Source organism: Phoenix dactylifera, chromosome 13, assembly GCF_009389715.1.
Source record: "Phoenix dactylifera cultivar Barhee BC4 chromosome 13, palm_55x_up_171113_PBpolish2nd_filt_p, whole genome shotgun sequence".
Classification (NCBI taxonomy): Eukaryota; Viridiplantae; Streptophyta; class Magnoliopsida; order Arecales; family Arecaceae; genus Phoenix; species Phoenix dactylifera.
This window is the reverse complement of record NC_052404.1, coordinates 11,330,299-11,347,036: the sequence shown is the minus strand read 5'-3', so window position 1 is coordinate 11,347,036 and position 16,738 is coordinate 11,330,299. Positions and strand designations below refer to the sequence as shown.

General features: G+C 38.5%; 1 protein-coding gene across 3 annotated transcripts in view; it reads left to right on the top strand.

Moving 5' to 3' along the window:
* The window catches only part of LOC103723019, a 29,921-nt gene that overhangs the window by 548 nt on the left and 12,635 nt on the right, over positions 1 to 16,738 (top strand). For all 3 annotated transcript variants that reach the window (XM_008813806.3, XM_008813804.3, XM_008813802.3), the window contains exons 2-6: positions 11,364 to 11,443; positions 12,669 to 12,719; positions 12,833 to 13,369; positions 13,513 to 13,767; positions 14,509 to 14,574. In XM_008813806.3, coding sequence (XP_008812028.1) covers positions 11,364 to 11,443; positions 12,669 to 12,719; positions 12,833 to 13,369; positions 13,513 to 13,767; positions 14,509 to 14,574 — 989 coding nt within the window. The remainder of the gene's footprint in view (positions 1 to 11,363; positions 11,444 to 12,668; positions 12,720 to 12,832; positions 13,370 to 13,512; positions 13,768 to 14,508; positions 14,575 to 16,738) is intronic.

The following is a 16,738-nucleotide window of genomic DNA, read 5'->3' as shown; positions in this document are numbered from 1 at the left end:
GATTCTTGGGCGTTTTGATCTCAAATTTGGTTTTTGTCGAGGGTTAATTGTGAACGGGTATACGCCCATATTTTATATTGATGGTGGGGTTGGATTTGGGGAATTTGAGCTGGAATCCATCAGATTTTGTGTCATAGGAACTATGGTTGTTTCTTTGATCTTTGTTCTCCGTTTCCCCTCCCTCTGTTGCTTAGAATTTATATGTCTGCTTGTTTTTTATGTTCTTTCTTTCCTTTTTATCCTTCTTGGTATTGATAGTGAGGTCTCTTACGGTAAACCTAATAGGAGAAGCCATCACTAGTCTTGAACTGTAATTTTTAGCTGTTGATTTCACCTATTTGTACGGTTTCTTCTGTTTTTCTTAATTATTTGTTGTGATGGTATATTCACTTTGCCAGGATTATATTAGCAGTACTCACTGCTTTAGAATCTTGAGATTGTTTATTGTCTGCTGATCTCTACTTTAACCATAGTTATTGGTCATACTTCACAAGCAATCATGATCTTTTCAGCCTTAATCTTTTCGTTATGACATTTTTACAGAAATTTCATGTTAGTTCTTTTATATAATCCTGTTATTCATGTACAGATGTTTCTTGGGCCTTGGATAATGACTATTCAAAACGCTTCAGGAATCATTATTTGATAAGAAGAAGAAACTGAAATTGCACCAAGAAGGTGCACAAAATGTCTAAAATGGTAACTGGAAGGATTGAAAGAAAATGAGGACAAAGAATGTACTTTCTTAAAAGCATAAATGAAATAACTCCAAAAACAGCACTATTTTAGGTTTAGTTAAAATGAATGATGCATGGCCGAGAATGGCTATTGGGATGGCTTGCTTTGTTCCATGCTTTTGAGTAACGTTTTGTTTTTCTGAATTTGTTGGAATCTTTGTGGATTGGTTTCTTTGACTCTAGGTTTCTTTACTTTAGGTTTCTTTTATCGCCTTATATTGCGCTAGAGATTTCTTTCTACTATTATAGCTGCAGTTGCAATAGATGTCATCTTTTGTGGCAGCGAGGTATGCAAATGTGCTGAGTCCAACCGAGTGGTAAGCTATTCAGGTTTGGTTGCTGTATGAAAAGGGCTAATCAAGCTCAAGCCAAGATTAACAGAAGGTATTGTAGGTTGGCTTTTATGGGATCTCAGTCGAGTATGAATGAGCTTGTTTACGAAGTCGAGCCGAGCTTTTATGTACTTTTATAAGCCTCAGGCTTGGTTTGTTTGTGAGCCTAGCTTTAAAATTTGTTTGAGTTAGGTTCTTTTCCTATTCAAACTGAGCCCAAACAGGTTGATCGCCGAGCTGATCACGTGCCGTTCATGGACAGCTTGGATCGTTTGTAACCCTTTTCACTGCCCTTTGATACTTTTCTAATTAATTTTGTTAGTTCTTGCTGTTAGATTCAACTAACCATTTGTCATGTTACCTTTGCCTAGATAATATTCTTAGGTCAATATTGCTTTCTTGTAGTTCTTGTCATTATGTGCATGTAATGTCGAATTTATGATTCATAAATTCTTTGGTAGTCTTCCTTTCTACTTGCTGAACTTGCTAGCCATTTTTTGTCGTTGCCATATGATTCTACTAAGTAGTTTACCACTTTGTGCCTAGCTATTGTTCTATTCTATTAGCTCATAGCATATCATTATTGTTGTTACCGTTCTAGATATGCATTTGGCTATTTGCTTTGCCTTTTTATGCTTCCATTGCAAGACATCATTGACTATGTGCTGCTTGCCACATTTTCCATGTGTCATTTCTATATGCAGCTTTTCATTGTACCATGCCAACTCACATTTGAACTCAGCATGTCAGTCACAAAAAAACCTTCATAGGTTCCACTTTGTTAATTACATTGGCACATCCACATGTACTATAGCTAATTCACGGCTATACATCCTCGAGCATCTCGCGAGATTCATCCAGTCACTTCTCCAATTATAATCACCATTGTTGGTCTCTTCTCTCTAGTACGCTCTTTCTATTTAGTAATCCACTGCATACATATTGGTCGGTCATTCTTGTGGGAACTAGAGTAGCATTGGTAGATATGATCTTGACCTGTCTATTCCTATGACACTATCAATCCTATTTTAGTGTTTTTTCCACCATTACTCCTTAAACTCAATGGCACATTGTGACTCCTTGTGTTTTTACGTGCTTATGGCCCGATGATGATAGTATATTCTCTCCTACTGCTTCTCAAGTTCAATCACACATTACCTTTGATATTTAACATGACTGTTATTAGGTCGAGATTCTTATCTTGGCTTAAATTTCCTTTGATAACATCTCTATCATTATAATTGAGATAAATGTTCTTAAGTTCAGGATTGACTCGTAAATTGTTGCGTTGGTTGGATCGAATTGGATCGCAAATAGTAAAATTTTATTTGATTTCTTTCAAGCATTTTTTGAAAATATATAAGAAATGTGAAAATTGTAATATGGGCTAAATACAAAGTAGATGAATGAAGAATAAAAAGCCACACATGCAAGAAGTCTAGTTTTTAACAACATGAGCTCGTATATAACATGTTTAATACAACTTGGTGTCTCATTATTCATGATATTTATATACTACCTGTCAATTTAATGATCATTTTGGTTAGAATGTTTTAGGAAAAAGCAAATGATAAAATTTATTAAAAAAATCAGGATTCTAGGCCTTTTGAACAAAATGTCAATCCAAGCTCGAGTTCCGATTAGAGTTTTGAGTCAACTGAGGAGTATGTTTATTTATTTTTGGTTCTAGGACCAGATTCATCACCATTTTAGCGAGAGCGAGGCAGTGAATCACCTGGTCTACAAGTTTTTTGGGTTCTTGATTTTCAAAAGAACATCATTCGGGAAAAAAAACTGCCGGTTTCTTAAGGCTTCCCAACATCAGAATTTTTCTGCAAGAGTCATCTCGAGGCCTTCAAACGCATCCATGAAATTGGTATCCAATTGAAAATCTTCTTCATAGATTCGCGTCGCCTACTTGCTGAAAGAACAAATGGAATGACTGATTATTCATTGATTGAAGTTTTTTCTTTTTTCTTGGGTGAGGCTGGAGTCTCGAATTCCCCACCTGCTGATGAAGAAACAGTGAATTCAGAAAGAGAGAATGAGGTTGGTCTGGCTGATACCAATATAGCTCATAATGCTTTAGGATGTAAGCACGCCCAGCGATAAAGGCCCTAGGAGTTTCACTCATTGAAGGATACACATTCCTTCATTGGTGATGGAGCCTGGGAAGAGCTGCTTCTTTTTTTGCGACATGGGCTTCCATTCACCAGTGCAGACTTGTTACGTGCTACATGGTGGATGCATGGGGTGCTACGTGGTCCTCCCCACTCACCAACTTGCCAAAGAAGTGGTTGCATGCCTCGTGTTACGTGCCTCTGCTACGTGGTTGCATGGTGGATGCATGGGGTGCTATGTGTTCCTCCCTACTCACCAACGTGCCAAAGAAGTGGCTGCATGCCTCGTGTTACATACCTTATTATTTGCTTTGCTGTTATTTTTTTGTTATTGTTATTGTTGACCAGGTCCCCACGGAGAGATATTCTTCATTAGCTATGGTTAGTTTCCTATTGTAGTGCTAGGGCAGTAAGCTACATTTTAGCTAGTTAGTTTACTCCCATTGTAATGTCGTCTATTTATTTAATTCCCATGCAATAAGAAAAGAACGACTACTTTCATTCAAATATTGTGTTAACTTGATTGGAGGATATAGGTCCTCGAAGTACCTGATTAGTTCATTACCATAACATTTGGTATCTTGTAATGTCTTTTGGCTTTACTAATGCTCATTCTACCTTTCAAGGTTTAATGAGTGACATTTTTCGTCCCTTTTTACGAAAATTTGTCTTAGTATTTTTTGACGACATTTTGGTGTATAGCAAGACCTGAGAAGGGCATCTCAATCACTTGCATATTGTTCTTGGCCTACTCCGGAAGCACCACCTATTCGCCAAAGTTTCCAAGTGCAAGTTCGAGTGTTCCCAAATCGACTATCTTGGCCACCTCATTTCCAAAGAAGGAGTTCAAGCCGATCCCGGCAAGATTGATTTTATGCTCACTTGGCCAATTCCCACTTCTTTGAAGTCTCTTAGAGGATTTTTGGGACTTACTGGTTATTACCGAAAATTTATTCGCGATTATGGTAAGAATGCAGCCCCTCTTACTTTCTTGCTAAAGAAAAATGCTTTTTATTGGACTTTCGAAGCCACTACCGCCTTCAACCAACTTAAGAGGGCAATAACATCTCCACTGGTCTTAGCTCTCCCGGATTTCTCGAAGCCTTTCACTGTGGAGGCAATGAATCGGGAGTTGGCATTGGGGCGGTCTCAATGCAAGCCGGGTGGCCAATAGCCTTTCTTAGTCATGCTCTTAAAGGCCGAAATCAACACCTCTCCACCTACGAGGAGTTACTTGCCTTAGTGGTAGCCGTTAAAAAGTGGCGACCTTACCTCCTTGGGAAGCCCTTTATTGTACAGACTGATCAACAATCTTTGAAGTATCTCTTGGAGCAGCGAATTGGAATGCCTATGCAGCAAAGTTGGGCAACTAAGTTAATTGGTATGATTTATTTGTGGAGTACAAAGCAGGAAAGGAGAATTGTGTCGCAAATGCACTATCACAAAGGGATGAACAACACTCTCTCACAGCTATTACAGGTCCTATTGCAACTTGGTCTGACGACTTAAAGGCCGCCTACCTCACAGATCCAGCATTAAGAGCTATCAAAGCTCATTTAGAGCAAGGTACAATGGATTCTCCTAAATATCAATTGCGGAATGGGCTCATATTTTATAAAGACCGGATTTTAATTGGTGACCAGCCCCACTTAAAGCAACAGCTCCTCTGCCACATGCATGATAGCCCACAGGGAGGACACTCTCGTTTTCACAAGACGCTTCAATGCTTGAAGAGAGAATTCTTTTGGAAAGGCTTGCGAGAGGATGTTAAGCAGCATGTACGCGAGTGTGATGTCTGCCGACGACATAAAGCCGAGAACCTCAAACCAGCGGGCCTTCTTCAGCCACTCCCCATTCCGCAATGTATATGGTCGGAGCTGTCCATGGATTTTATTGAAGGTCTTCCGCCATCCAAAGGGTCCAGTGTAATCTTTATGGTTGTCGATAGACTCAGTAAGTACAACCATTTTATTAAGCTCTCCACCCATACACTGCTTCCACAGTTGCACAATTATGTATTGACAATGTTTTCAAACTCCACGGGATGCCGCGATCCATAGTAAGTGATCGAGAGCCTATTTTTACCAGCCATTTTTGGCAAGAGTTTTTTCGGCTCCAGGGCATTACGCTTGCTCACAGCTCCTATCATCTACAAACCGATGGCCAAATAGAAATTGTGAACAAGAGCATGGAGCACTACCTTCGCACCTTTGCAGGCTCTCGGCCACGAGATTGGTCTTTTTGGTTATCCTTGGCAGAATTTTGGTACAATACCAACACCAATGAAGCAACGAAAGTCACTCCTTATGAGGCGGTCTACGGTGTCCGTCCCCCGAAGCTTATTTCGTATGTTACGGGCACTACTTGTGTGGCAACAGGGGAAGAGATCCTACGTACACGAGACCAGATTTTATCTCTTCTGCAAAACAACCTTCAGGAAGCTCCAGCACGTATAAAGCGACAAGCCGACCGTCTCCGCACCGAGCGAACCTTCTCTGTAGGCGATTAGGTTTTCCTCCGCTTGCAGCCCTACCGCCACCATTCTTTGGCCCTTCGCCATAATTTGAAGCTCTCCCCTCGATTCTTCGGGCCTTTTCAGGTGCTCCAATGTATCGGGCAGGTGGCTTATAAGCTCTCTTCCGAAGGACTGCAAAACCCACCCGGTGTTCCATGTTTCCTGCCTCAAACCCAAACTCAGTACCAACATCCCAGTTCAGCCAACTTTACCCCCGATCACTCCTGAAGGAACATTACAACTGGAGCCGAAGACAATTTTAGATCGTAGAAATCGGGCATCCACTGAGGTGCTAGTGAAATGGGTGGGAACCACGGTCGACGACGCCACGTGGGAAGATTATGAACAATTCCGGTAGAAGTTCCCAAACCATGAGGACATGGTTTTTCGGAGGGAAGGGTAAATGTTACGTGCTACATGGTGGATGCATGGGTGCTACGTGTTCCTCCCCACTCACCAACGTGCCAAAGAAGTGGTTGCATGCCTCGTGTTACGTGCCTCTGCTACGTAGTTGCATGGTGGATGCATGGGGTGCTACGTGTTCCTCCCCACTCACCAAAGTGCCAAAAAAGTGGTTGCATGCCTCGTGTTACTTGCCTTATTATTTGCTTTGCTGTTATTTCCTTGTTATTGTTGACCAGGCCCACGGAGAGATATTCTCCGTTAGCTATAGTTAGTTTCCTATTGTAGCGCTAGGCCAGTAAGCTACATTTTGGCTAGTTAGTTTACTCCCGTTGTAATGCTGTCTATTTATTTGATTCCCATGCAATGAGAAAAGCATGACTACTTTCATTGAAATATTGTGTTAACTTGTTTGGAGGATATAGGTCCCTCGAAGTACCTGGTTAGTTCATTACCATAACAAGACTACATACAGTAACAAGGTAGCTAACTTTACTACTTAAGTCTTATTACCAATAAGTAATTTAAATGCCATATAGGCAAATGAATTATAGAAAATATGATAATATATGATTTAATACCTACATAGCATAATCAAGTCATATCTTATGACCTGAGGGGCTGTACATTTCATAATATGGAAGAAGATCCTAATTTCTCGGCTGATCTTGATCCAAAGATGGGATCCACATAGAATGAAATCGATGCAACCTTCTGTACTAAATCATTTTTCTTAGGCATTGATGAAAACCATTATAGCTTTAACCAAGTTTGCAGGCGCTAATCTTTTCAATAGATTTGCTTGTTGTTTTACATTTTACACCAGTGATCTGCTGCAAAACATCAAAATATAAAGGGATTCATGAGCCTATATCTGCAATCGTTCACTTCTCAGTGAGTAGGAACTAGGTCTGATGGCTAGCTGTCTTCATTTCTTTCCTTTTTTGATATGAGGTTATGCCACTTAAGGATAGAAGTGTTATCTGTATTATAAAATGTTCAGTTCATATATTTGGGAGTAATGACATTTAAAGGGTATGCCTTAGAGTGGGCTCCCTCTAATATAGTTATGAGATTTCCATATAAGTGGGCTTCTTTTATTCCTTAAGGATGGAAAAGCTAGTGCAGAACATTAGTTTTAAAAATCCATTCACATCAACTCTTGAGAGTGTTTTATTGAAGACTACAATAGTCTAAAACATGTTAAGAATAACCCATAATCTCATAAAGAAAAACACAATGCCAAGTATACGGCAATCCAATCCTTTCTTTTTTGGGGATCATTCTGATTACTTGGAAGATCCAGAAGTATCATATAAATTGGAAACAGAGGTCATTCTTAACATAAACAAGTTTGACAAAATTGGTTATTTCTCCCTTATTTCATTTTTTTTGAAAACCTTTTCCTGCATTTTTTTTGAGCCAAACACAGCTAAAGTTAAGTCTCTCTCTCTCTCTCTCTCTCTCTCTCTCTCTCTCTCTCTCTCTCTCTCTCTCTCTCTCTTCTTTTTATATTGAATGATGGTAGAAAGGAAATTTTGTGAAAGTGACCCACTTTATTTTCCTCTTTGCATATTTGGACTGCTTCTATATTTTGGCAAGAAGGACTTGGTTTTGAAATTTTAGACACTTTTGCACCTAGCTCCATTAGATATTCTTAAGCTGTATGTTTAAGTGAAGTTGAATGTACATATTTTATAGGAAATGCACATGTTTTTGGAGCTCTAGATGTAGAATCTTTTTTATATAGAATTGCTGGAGAATATATTTGGGGCTAGGAGGAAAATTGTCCAAAAATTAGAATCCGGGCCTTTTCTAGAATTAAAAATAGTGGCCCAAATCTCCAAAAACAGAAATAAAGTGGGTAATTTTTGTAAAATCCCCTGCTAGAAATCATATGGGACAAAGAGAGGCCAATTTTGAACGACTAAGCAAAATAAATCATTTAATTAGGTTTGGTTCTTTTATATTTTGATTGTATTAGCTTGTACCAGAACTGGCTCAGTGTGCTTCCCTGCTAGGTGGTCCTCTAAATTTATGAGGTTCATGTAATTATGTGGTTTTGATGTTATGCAAGGAAAGATGATTTTTTTATGTGTGGTACCTAATGATATTTCCAGAGTAGATCTCATGAGAAGGCAAAATCCACCTCTTTCTGCACAATGATGTAGCATTCATGATAACATCGCTTGTTCATATTTTGTCAAGGTAGAGTAATTATCAAGAGAAATTTTATCCTATGATCCTAATGAACCCTAGAAGTTGATTAGAATCAATGATCTCATCTTATGGTTACTTTAGAAATACCTTCTCCCATTCTATACTTTATTGTACAAGATAGGAATAAGCATTGAGTTATACTTGTTATGATTTGTAACAAGGTTTTTTCTTGGAAACTAGTAATTTTGAGTAAGGTGTCCTACTTTAAAGGTATGCTAATGCCTTTCCGTTGCATGCATCACTCTGTTCTGATTATCATATCATCTAGATTTTAAATTATTTTATTATGGTCTCGTGGTTCATGTAAGATGTTATCTATTTGGATTCAGTGGTATCCCATATCCACTAGACAATGATTATGCTGTATTGTCCCATTGTGTAATTCATTAGTTATTTGTTCTTAGCTTTAAAAGATAAGATTTACAGTTTGATTAAATAAATTGCTGAAGCATGATTGATGCTTTGTACATATCAATGTTTAATTGATAGTATGCTTGTTTGATGACAATTAAATATTTTTGCACCCTATAACCACTATGCCAATTTCGTAGTACTATTATAATTTTAATTAGAGCATGTCACGTGTGATGCACAGGACATGAAGTCACAGAGGCGATGAGCTTCACTGATGCCTCCCTCCAGAATTTGGGCATATTCTAGAATAGATGTGGTGTGAATGTTGTATCCTTGTCATTGTAGTACCATAGTGATATTGCACCATTGTGTTGTGGAGTATCACATAAGTAACACATGATAGAAAATGTATCCCCTAGTGATGCCTTAATCGTAGTTGTCAAATAGCCTAAGCGACTATAGGTGACAGGCTCTCCTATAGCCTAGGCAATAACCCAGGCGATCGCCTGCGACAATGCAGGTGATAGAATTTCTACAAAATTTTTTAAAATAGTTTATAACTTAATGTATTTCAATTATTAGTTAAAACTTGTATTGTTCTTAATACATTGTCCAATCACATGATCCAAAGATACAGTGATGAACTTAACACATGAATATCATTCGAAACATAATACATTCAAATCCAATTACAATTTTATCATTTCATCAAAATCTATGAAATAAAAGCATACAACAATGATGGTACCTCAGCTCAAATGTCTCTATTGCATGTGAATGTGGGTCCATATCCCCTAGACAACCATACAAGATCAATAATCAAAAAATATAAACTAAATATGCGCGCATAATCAATTTAAACAATATAAAAATGAGGTGCTTACAAATAGACCTAAAAGTACGAACAGCACAATGTAAAAATATAGAAGCACCATTATGCAACTATTATTAAGCGCGCATAGAGAGAGAGAGAGAGAGAGAGAGAGAGAGAGAGAGAGAGAGAGAGAGTGGTGAAGGAGAAGTGAAGGAGGAGAGGCGAGGAGGGATGGTGACGGGTGGTGTCGGTGGCCAGATGGATGGTTGGAGAGTCGAGAGTGGAGAAGCCGACTGCCAGAGAGTGGAGAGTGGGAGAAAGATAGTTACCACACTGAAGCATGGAGTACTCGACGGGGACATAAGCTAGATTGCCTTACTGTCGAGAGTGGAGAAGGAATGGGGGAGAGCCTTGTCATTGAGAGAGAGGGAGGAGAGTGGAGATTTGGCGGCCACAAAGCAAGGCTCGCTAGCCACCATCGACCACAGGTGCTCGAGGTCGGAAGCTGACAAGGCCAATTTGCAGATACAGATGCCCTAGCAGAGACAGACAAGAGGAAGAGGAGATGGATGCTTATTAGCTCTCTTTTTTTCCTCATCTCCTTTTTTTTATGTTGGCTTGACCAAATCCAACCCCACGTACCATTGGACATTGAGTCTAGTTTGGTTAGCCGATTGGATCTAGCTAGGCATCTGCCTAGTGAAATTGGGTTGTCCAGGCAATGCCCAATACCCCAGGCGAGTGCCCAAATCATGGGGGCACTTGTGTAGTGGTCATCTAGGCTAGCGTTGCCTAGGTGTGAGCTAGGTTAGGTCAAGTGACTAGGTGCCTAGGTAGGTGTTCATAACAACCATGGCCTTAATAGAAACCCCTTTATGTTATAATCTAGGAAGTCTCCTGAGTTGATTTTGGGTGTTTGCTTCAAAAGGCTAACAGCCCTAATTCCAAGGTTGGAAGAATTAGTACCGATAGGCATGCCGAACAACGACTGGTATGGTATAGTGTCGGTTCGTACTACATCAAATCACGGCATTTCAGAACTATGATGAGTGAGAGGGAGAGGAGGGAGAGGGAGGTGGGGGAGGAAGGAGAGAGAGAGGAGGTGACTCACCTGGGATGGAGAGAGTAGAAATATAGGGCTTCTTGGGCTCTAGATCAGGAGTCAAACCTTGATCTAGGAGTGGAGGCCTACAAAGGCCGTGTGACTTGAGAAAGTGGTTGACAGTCTCGTTGGTGTTGTCATTCTTAAACCTTTCGGCCTGACTAGAGGTGGTGCCTCCCATCCCGCCATGGACGTCGTTGGCATAGAAATTTCCCATCCTAAGAAGTCAATCAGAAGAAATCGACGTGAAAGAAGAAGCGAGAGTAGTGGAGGTTCGAAGATGGCGGCGGCAAAGTAATCGAGACCACCAAGAAAGGAAGGGATGAAAGCATCAGAGAGAGAGAGAGAGAGAAGGGAGGGACTCACTTGGACGTGTCGAAAGAGAGAGGAGTGGCCAGATGAGGCTTCGTACGCGTCGGGAGAGAGTGGAGCGGCTAGAGGAAGCTTCATGAGTTGCATGCATTGGGAGGGGAGAGGCATGTGCCGGAAGGCTTATTTACTGAACCGATGTGTTGAACTGTGCTGATAACTGACCAATCCGGTTTGTCTTGAACCAGCCAATTATGATTCTTTCACAATATGGGAGATTCATCTGTAAATATATTGAATGCATTCAGTCACTGTATTTGTTAATTCTACAAGTTACCTTATTTTGTTGTTGTTGTTCCCCAGCCTTATCCTTTCAATGAACTAATATTTTAGCTCTGTGACGAAAGGTATATAATTTTTTCTTTGTGTTTGACATTGAAGTGATTATATGCTGACAGGATTATATAGCTTCCCAGTCAACCACTGATATGGCTTACAGTGTACTTGTAGAACATGCACTTGCAGAGAGAGATCGCAGGTACTTATATGGGATTTTCTTTTTTCTTTTTTCACAGCACTGGTTCCAATTGGTTTCAAGCGAGGTCTTTGTACTCTCAAGCTGATCTTTGATTGTTTTCCTAATCTGCTTACAAGATAGTTCTGTAAGTTAAAGTTGAAGAAGCATTCTTTTATATGCTTAGAAATCTGTCATCTATTTTCTCTATTATATTACTTCTACCACAATTTCCATTGTCCGCAACTGCATCAACACTAAGAGCAAAACAATTGCATTTTGAAAAATAGGAACATAAGAATCTGCACCATCACTTAAATATTCTCTTCAATAATATGAGGATAAAGCATCTATGAATAAATAAAGATAATGGCTCAATCTTTTTGTGAAATGCATCTTTAGGAATATCTTGAAATGAGCAAAAAGAACTGTCACAGCATATCTTCTTTTGAAACCAAACCAGCAAGAAAGAGAGTGTGACGATACAATGCTAAATCTATAATAAAATGATTCTCAATCAATATGCTCATTTTGATGCTGATTAGATCTCATGTTTATCCTGTCCTGAAATTGCTCAGGTTTCTGTTTCTCTTGTCACAGTTCGATGTGAGATTTGAAATTGTTCGTATTTTTGTTTCTCTTGTCAGAGTTCGATGGAGGCCTTTCTCATGTATTAACCATGTTTGCACCAAATGAAATCCATGTGTTTGAAATCAATTTTATTTGGAAAAAGGTTGACAGCAATGTTTTATATTTTTGACTGCTTGAAGGATTTTGCACGGTACTACATTTGTTCATCTCATTTTTTTTGGAATATATGTAATGTTTTGGTTCTCTTCTGAAATTTTGATATATAAAATGTTATATATTGCTTGTAGAGTTCCTAGTGCTATGTGGGACTGAGATCTAATTTGAAATCTATCACTTTTTATGCGGTTTTCTAACAGGAATATGCTTTGAAACTGAGAGATGGGACTATTTTCCATGTTTAACTTGTTTGGTTGATCCTGTCATACCCATCAGGAAAAATGAAAGGATAAAAGAAAATTAAAAAAAAAACATTTTCAGATCAAGAAATAAAACAAAAATTTCATTTAGCACTTACTTTTATTCTGGTAGACATCTGAACTTGTTATTTGTGTAGGCATGGAACTGCATTTTCAAATCCTTATTCTAAATTCTAATCATTTGCCGAAGCATGAGTCAATTATTCATCATCTTTTTCTAATGCTTGTTTTTATTGGACCAGCCCAGCAGTAGTTCCAAGGTGTGTGGCATTATTAAAACAGTATCTTCTTCGGTGAGTTAATCTTGGTGTTGTTTGGATTTGATGACATTTGATTGATATTATTTTGTTCCTAATGCAGAAAAAATATGCATGACCAGAGTAATTGTTTTGAATTTTCTTTATAGGTATGTACCAAAGGTGCAGACTTTGCGGCAGATTGATCTTTTTTGTGCAAACTTAATTGCTGAATGCAAATCTGTAACCAACCGAAGAGTATCGTTATGGTCAAAATCATTAAGTCAGCATTCTGGAATATCAGCTGTAGCATCAAATGCTATTGTCCCTTCCCTGCCAGCTTCCAATTTTGCATCTGCTTCACTTGTGAAGTCCTTAAATTATGTCCGTTCCCTAGTGGCACGACATATTCCTAAACTGTCATTCCAACCACTGGCACAATCTGGTGCATCAATTTCTGCAAAACAATCTCTTCCAACTCTGTCATCATTGTTAAGTAGATCATTTACTTCTCAGCTAAGTCCAGAAGTTATTAGCAATAGGGACTCTCTTGAGTCAAGAGAAGGTTCTGGTGTGTCTGCTTCAGGATTATCAAGTGTAGAAAAAGTTGATGGAGGAGAGAATAATAAGTATATATTCTTTGATCTCCTCAAATGGCGATGGTCTTGGGACAGAGAACACCAAGTGTCATCTTTCACAAGAGAAAGGTAACTCACAGGTGTTCCTGATTATCAAACACCTCTATGTGCTAAGTAACATCATATGAGAGTGTTTTGGTATTTCTTAAAGTTCAGATTTGGTTCACTAGTATAGTCATGCAAGAAACTCACTAGAACATCTTTTGACCCAGTGATTGTCTTATGAGCCCCCAAGACGTCCGTACTCATGGTTTCCTAGAAGTTGGTGCTGCAGCTCTTCTAGTGGGAGACATGGAGACGAAAATGAAGGAAAAGCCATGGATCTACTCAGTGACACAAGATTTACCTGATTTTGACCTGTTGCAACCTTCGAAAGCTGCTGCAGCTACTAATTTTGCATCAGCTCATAGCCATCTAAAAGCAATAACTGCATCAAAACGCATAAAACCAGGACCTCAGCAAGTTTGGTATGCTCTCTTTTACTAGTACCATTAAGTACCTATTTATTTATTTATTTATTTTCCTTTTTCTTTTTGGTTGTTTCCTTCAATTTGTTGCAGTTTGCATATCTGCATCTGTCATTGTAATGGTTGCAATTCATTTGATGTTACGAACTCTAAATTGCTTGTGTACTCTGCGAGCCTTATTATTATAGACAGAAATTGCTTGCATACTCATGTAAGCCTTATGATTATAAAATTTAGATGCACTTTTTGATAATCATGATAAAATATGATCTAAGCTTTTTGACAGAACATAACCAGGGGTATGGCAATAATTTTAATGTTACAAAATATTTGTATTATTCTTTCGGTCCTGCTTGATCAGGGTCAGGGTTAACACCCAAAACTTTTGCTTATTGGGGCCCACCACACAACCTTCCTACACCCACTAAAGATGTGCTAACCCTTATACTTCAATTTCATTCATCTGTTTTCATATTAGTTTTGAATTTTTTCCCTCTTAAAAGGACAATTATGTACCTGTTTGCAGTACTGCCAGTGCATTTATTATGTTGCACTTGTAACTTTCTACAGAAAAAGGACTATCAGAACATACTTATGTACTAAAAATTGCTGACATGTCCTGCCATATGGGAGTGCATGGTTTAAATTAACTTCTCATTTTTGTGAAATTAAAGATTGTTCATCTAAATAGTTGGTCAATTGAGGATTTGTGCATGTAACTAATATTCTGCTTTTCTTTAGGATGAAAGTACCAGCAAGCACATTCCATCCTCGAGCCCGCCCTCTTTTTCAGTATAGACACTACAGGTATTAAACAAAGCTCTCTGCAATCTCACAGATCTACTTTTACAGCAGTAAAAATCAAGTAAGTAGGCTCAATGTTTCATTTGGATATGAAACTTCTGTGTGCCATCATGATTGTTTAGATAGTAACAGAGTCAGGATTTAGAATTCTTTCTGGATGTTTGTATGTTACAAAAGGAAGATAGATATTTATTTGTAGGAAAAAAAAAAAGAGCAGAAAAGTATAAAGAAGATTGACACATTTCAGTAAAAAGGGCAAAATTGATCAAAATTTCAGTGAAGTTTCAAATAATTTTTGGTTTTTTATAAGTTCATGAATGTTCAAAAGTGTCTTGAACATTAAAGGGACTTTTACCATGACATCCGATAAACTTTTCACAAGAATTTTCAGAAGTAATTGGAAAAACATTCAATAAATTGGAATATATGTGACCTTGATTTGTGCATAACATAGAAAGGACAATTGGATCTACTGAAATTGGTGAGCATTATATAGACATAATTGACTTATTTTGAATTAAGGAAACATACGCTCCACAAGAAAATTATAAGCTGCATGAATGATTGCAATGGCTTGAGTTAAAGAATGAGAAGATACTTCAGTACAAAATGATAGCCTGTCCAAGAGTACCAAATGTGTTAAGGATTATTGTTTGATTAAGTTGTTAAAAAAATGTTAGAAGATTAAATTGAAGGCCATGCGAAAGTTGATGTCCCGTAATTTATCATGAATTCTATTGTGCATAACAATCTAAATGCCCATGAATGATTTTAAGAATAAAGCATCTCAGATGGTTGAGGGTGCACCCTTAAGAGGATGCTTTGAATCCATGTGGATAGAATGGATTTTTAATTAAAATACCACTTTCTCAAGTACTTACTTAATTATGTCCAAGAAACTTATACCTTAACTATTGAAATATGCTGACCCCTGTTCACCTCTTTCTTTACCATAATCAAGGCAATTTTCAATAAGGTGTTGTCTAGCTTGTAAAGGAAATCTTTAGGTGTTGGTTGAAAAAGATAATGTGCCCTATGACAAACTGATAATATGCTTGTGGCACTTGATTCTTTTATGGTGCTAATTTGAGGCAATTATGTAACCTAATTTTTCCTTAGGTTTCTTTTGTTGGTCCATAGCTCTCCAAGTTAGTTTGAATTTTAATTTAATTATGAATGTGGATTTAGAAAATGTGTTAGTGGAGGAGATAGGGAAGCCATTGGATGTGAGAAAGAATTTTCCAGATAGGTAGTTGAGCTAACTACTAGTATGAAATCAAACATTAGCAGACCTTGTGATGGGGAGGTCCAATAATAAGTCGGTGCCAATGTAAAAGCAAAGTCCTATGAGATATGTTATTCTCATCAACTTAATGTTAACCAGTCTTTGTTTACTATGAGTACACTTTTTTCCTAAAGGGCTAGGGGTGACAATGTAGCTGCCACAATGTGAAAGAATTTAAGAAATAATACCCGAGTTAGTAGTTGGACATGATGGTCAGAAAAGTCCCCAAAGCATGGGGTTCAAGAACTATAGCTGAATTACAAGACTGAAACATTTCTTGTTTCATGCTTGTTGTTAGGGGGAATTCCTTACATTTGACCACCTTACCACATACGGATGGATACTGAATGTGAAAATGACTGCTATTATTTTTTCTGGCTGAAAGTATTGGGCAATCTGTAGCACCAATAAGGGCCTGTTTGGAACGTTCCTGCCGAATCCGGCGGGATTGACAGGGGAGAGAGCATGGGAGGGCAAGAGAGAGAGGGAGAGGGCAGCGATCACGGTGCCCAATCCTTGCCAGATTAAAAAAACAACCTTGATAGGTTGTCTTTTTTAATCCTTCCAAGATTGGTCCTGCAATCTCCCCTCTCCCACTCTTTCTCCCCCACCAATCCTGCCAGATCTGGTGGGATGTTACCCGATACATCCTAAAATGGAACATGAACCTCACTGCTGGAGGAGGTAGGACTTCTTTTCCTTTGCTATAGTTATCTGGCGAGCAGCGCAAAGTAACTAGTGGAATTCTGGAAGCAGCACAGGAAGTGGGTGGGTGGTAATGAGGAATTGATTTTGTGGGTCAAAAATTTGGGTTGAATGGGTTTTTGAAAAGAAAACGTAGTATTTGGATGTACCGTGACTGTTTTTTGCTGTAGTATTCTA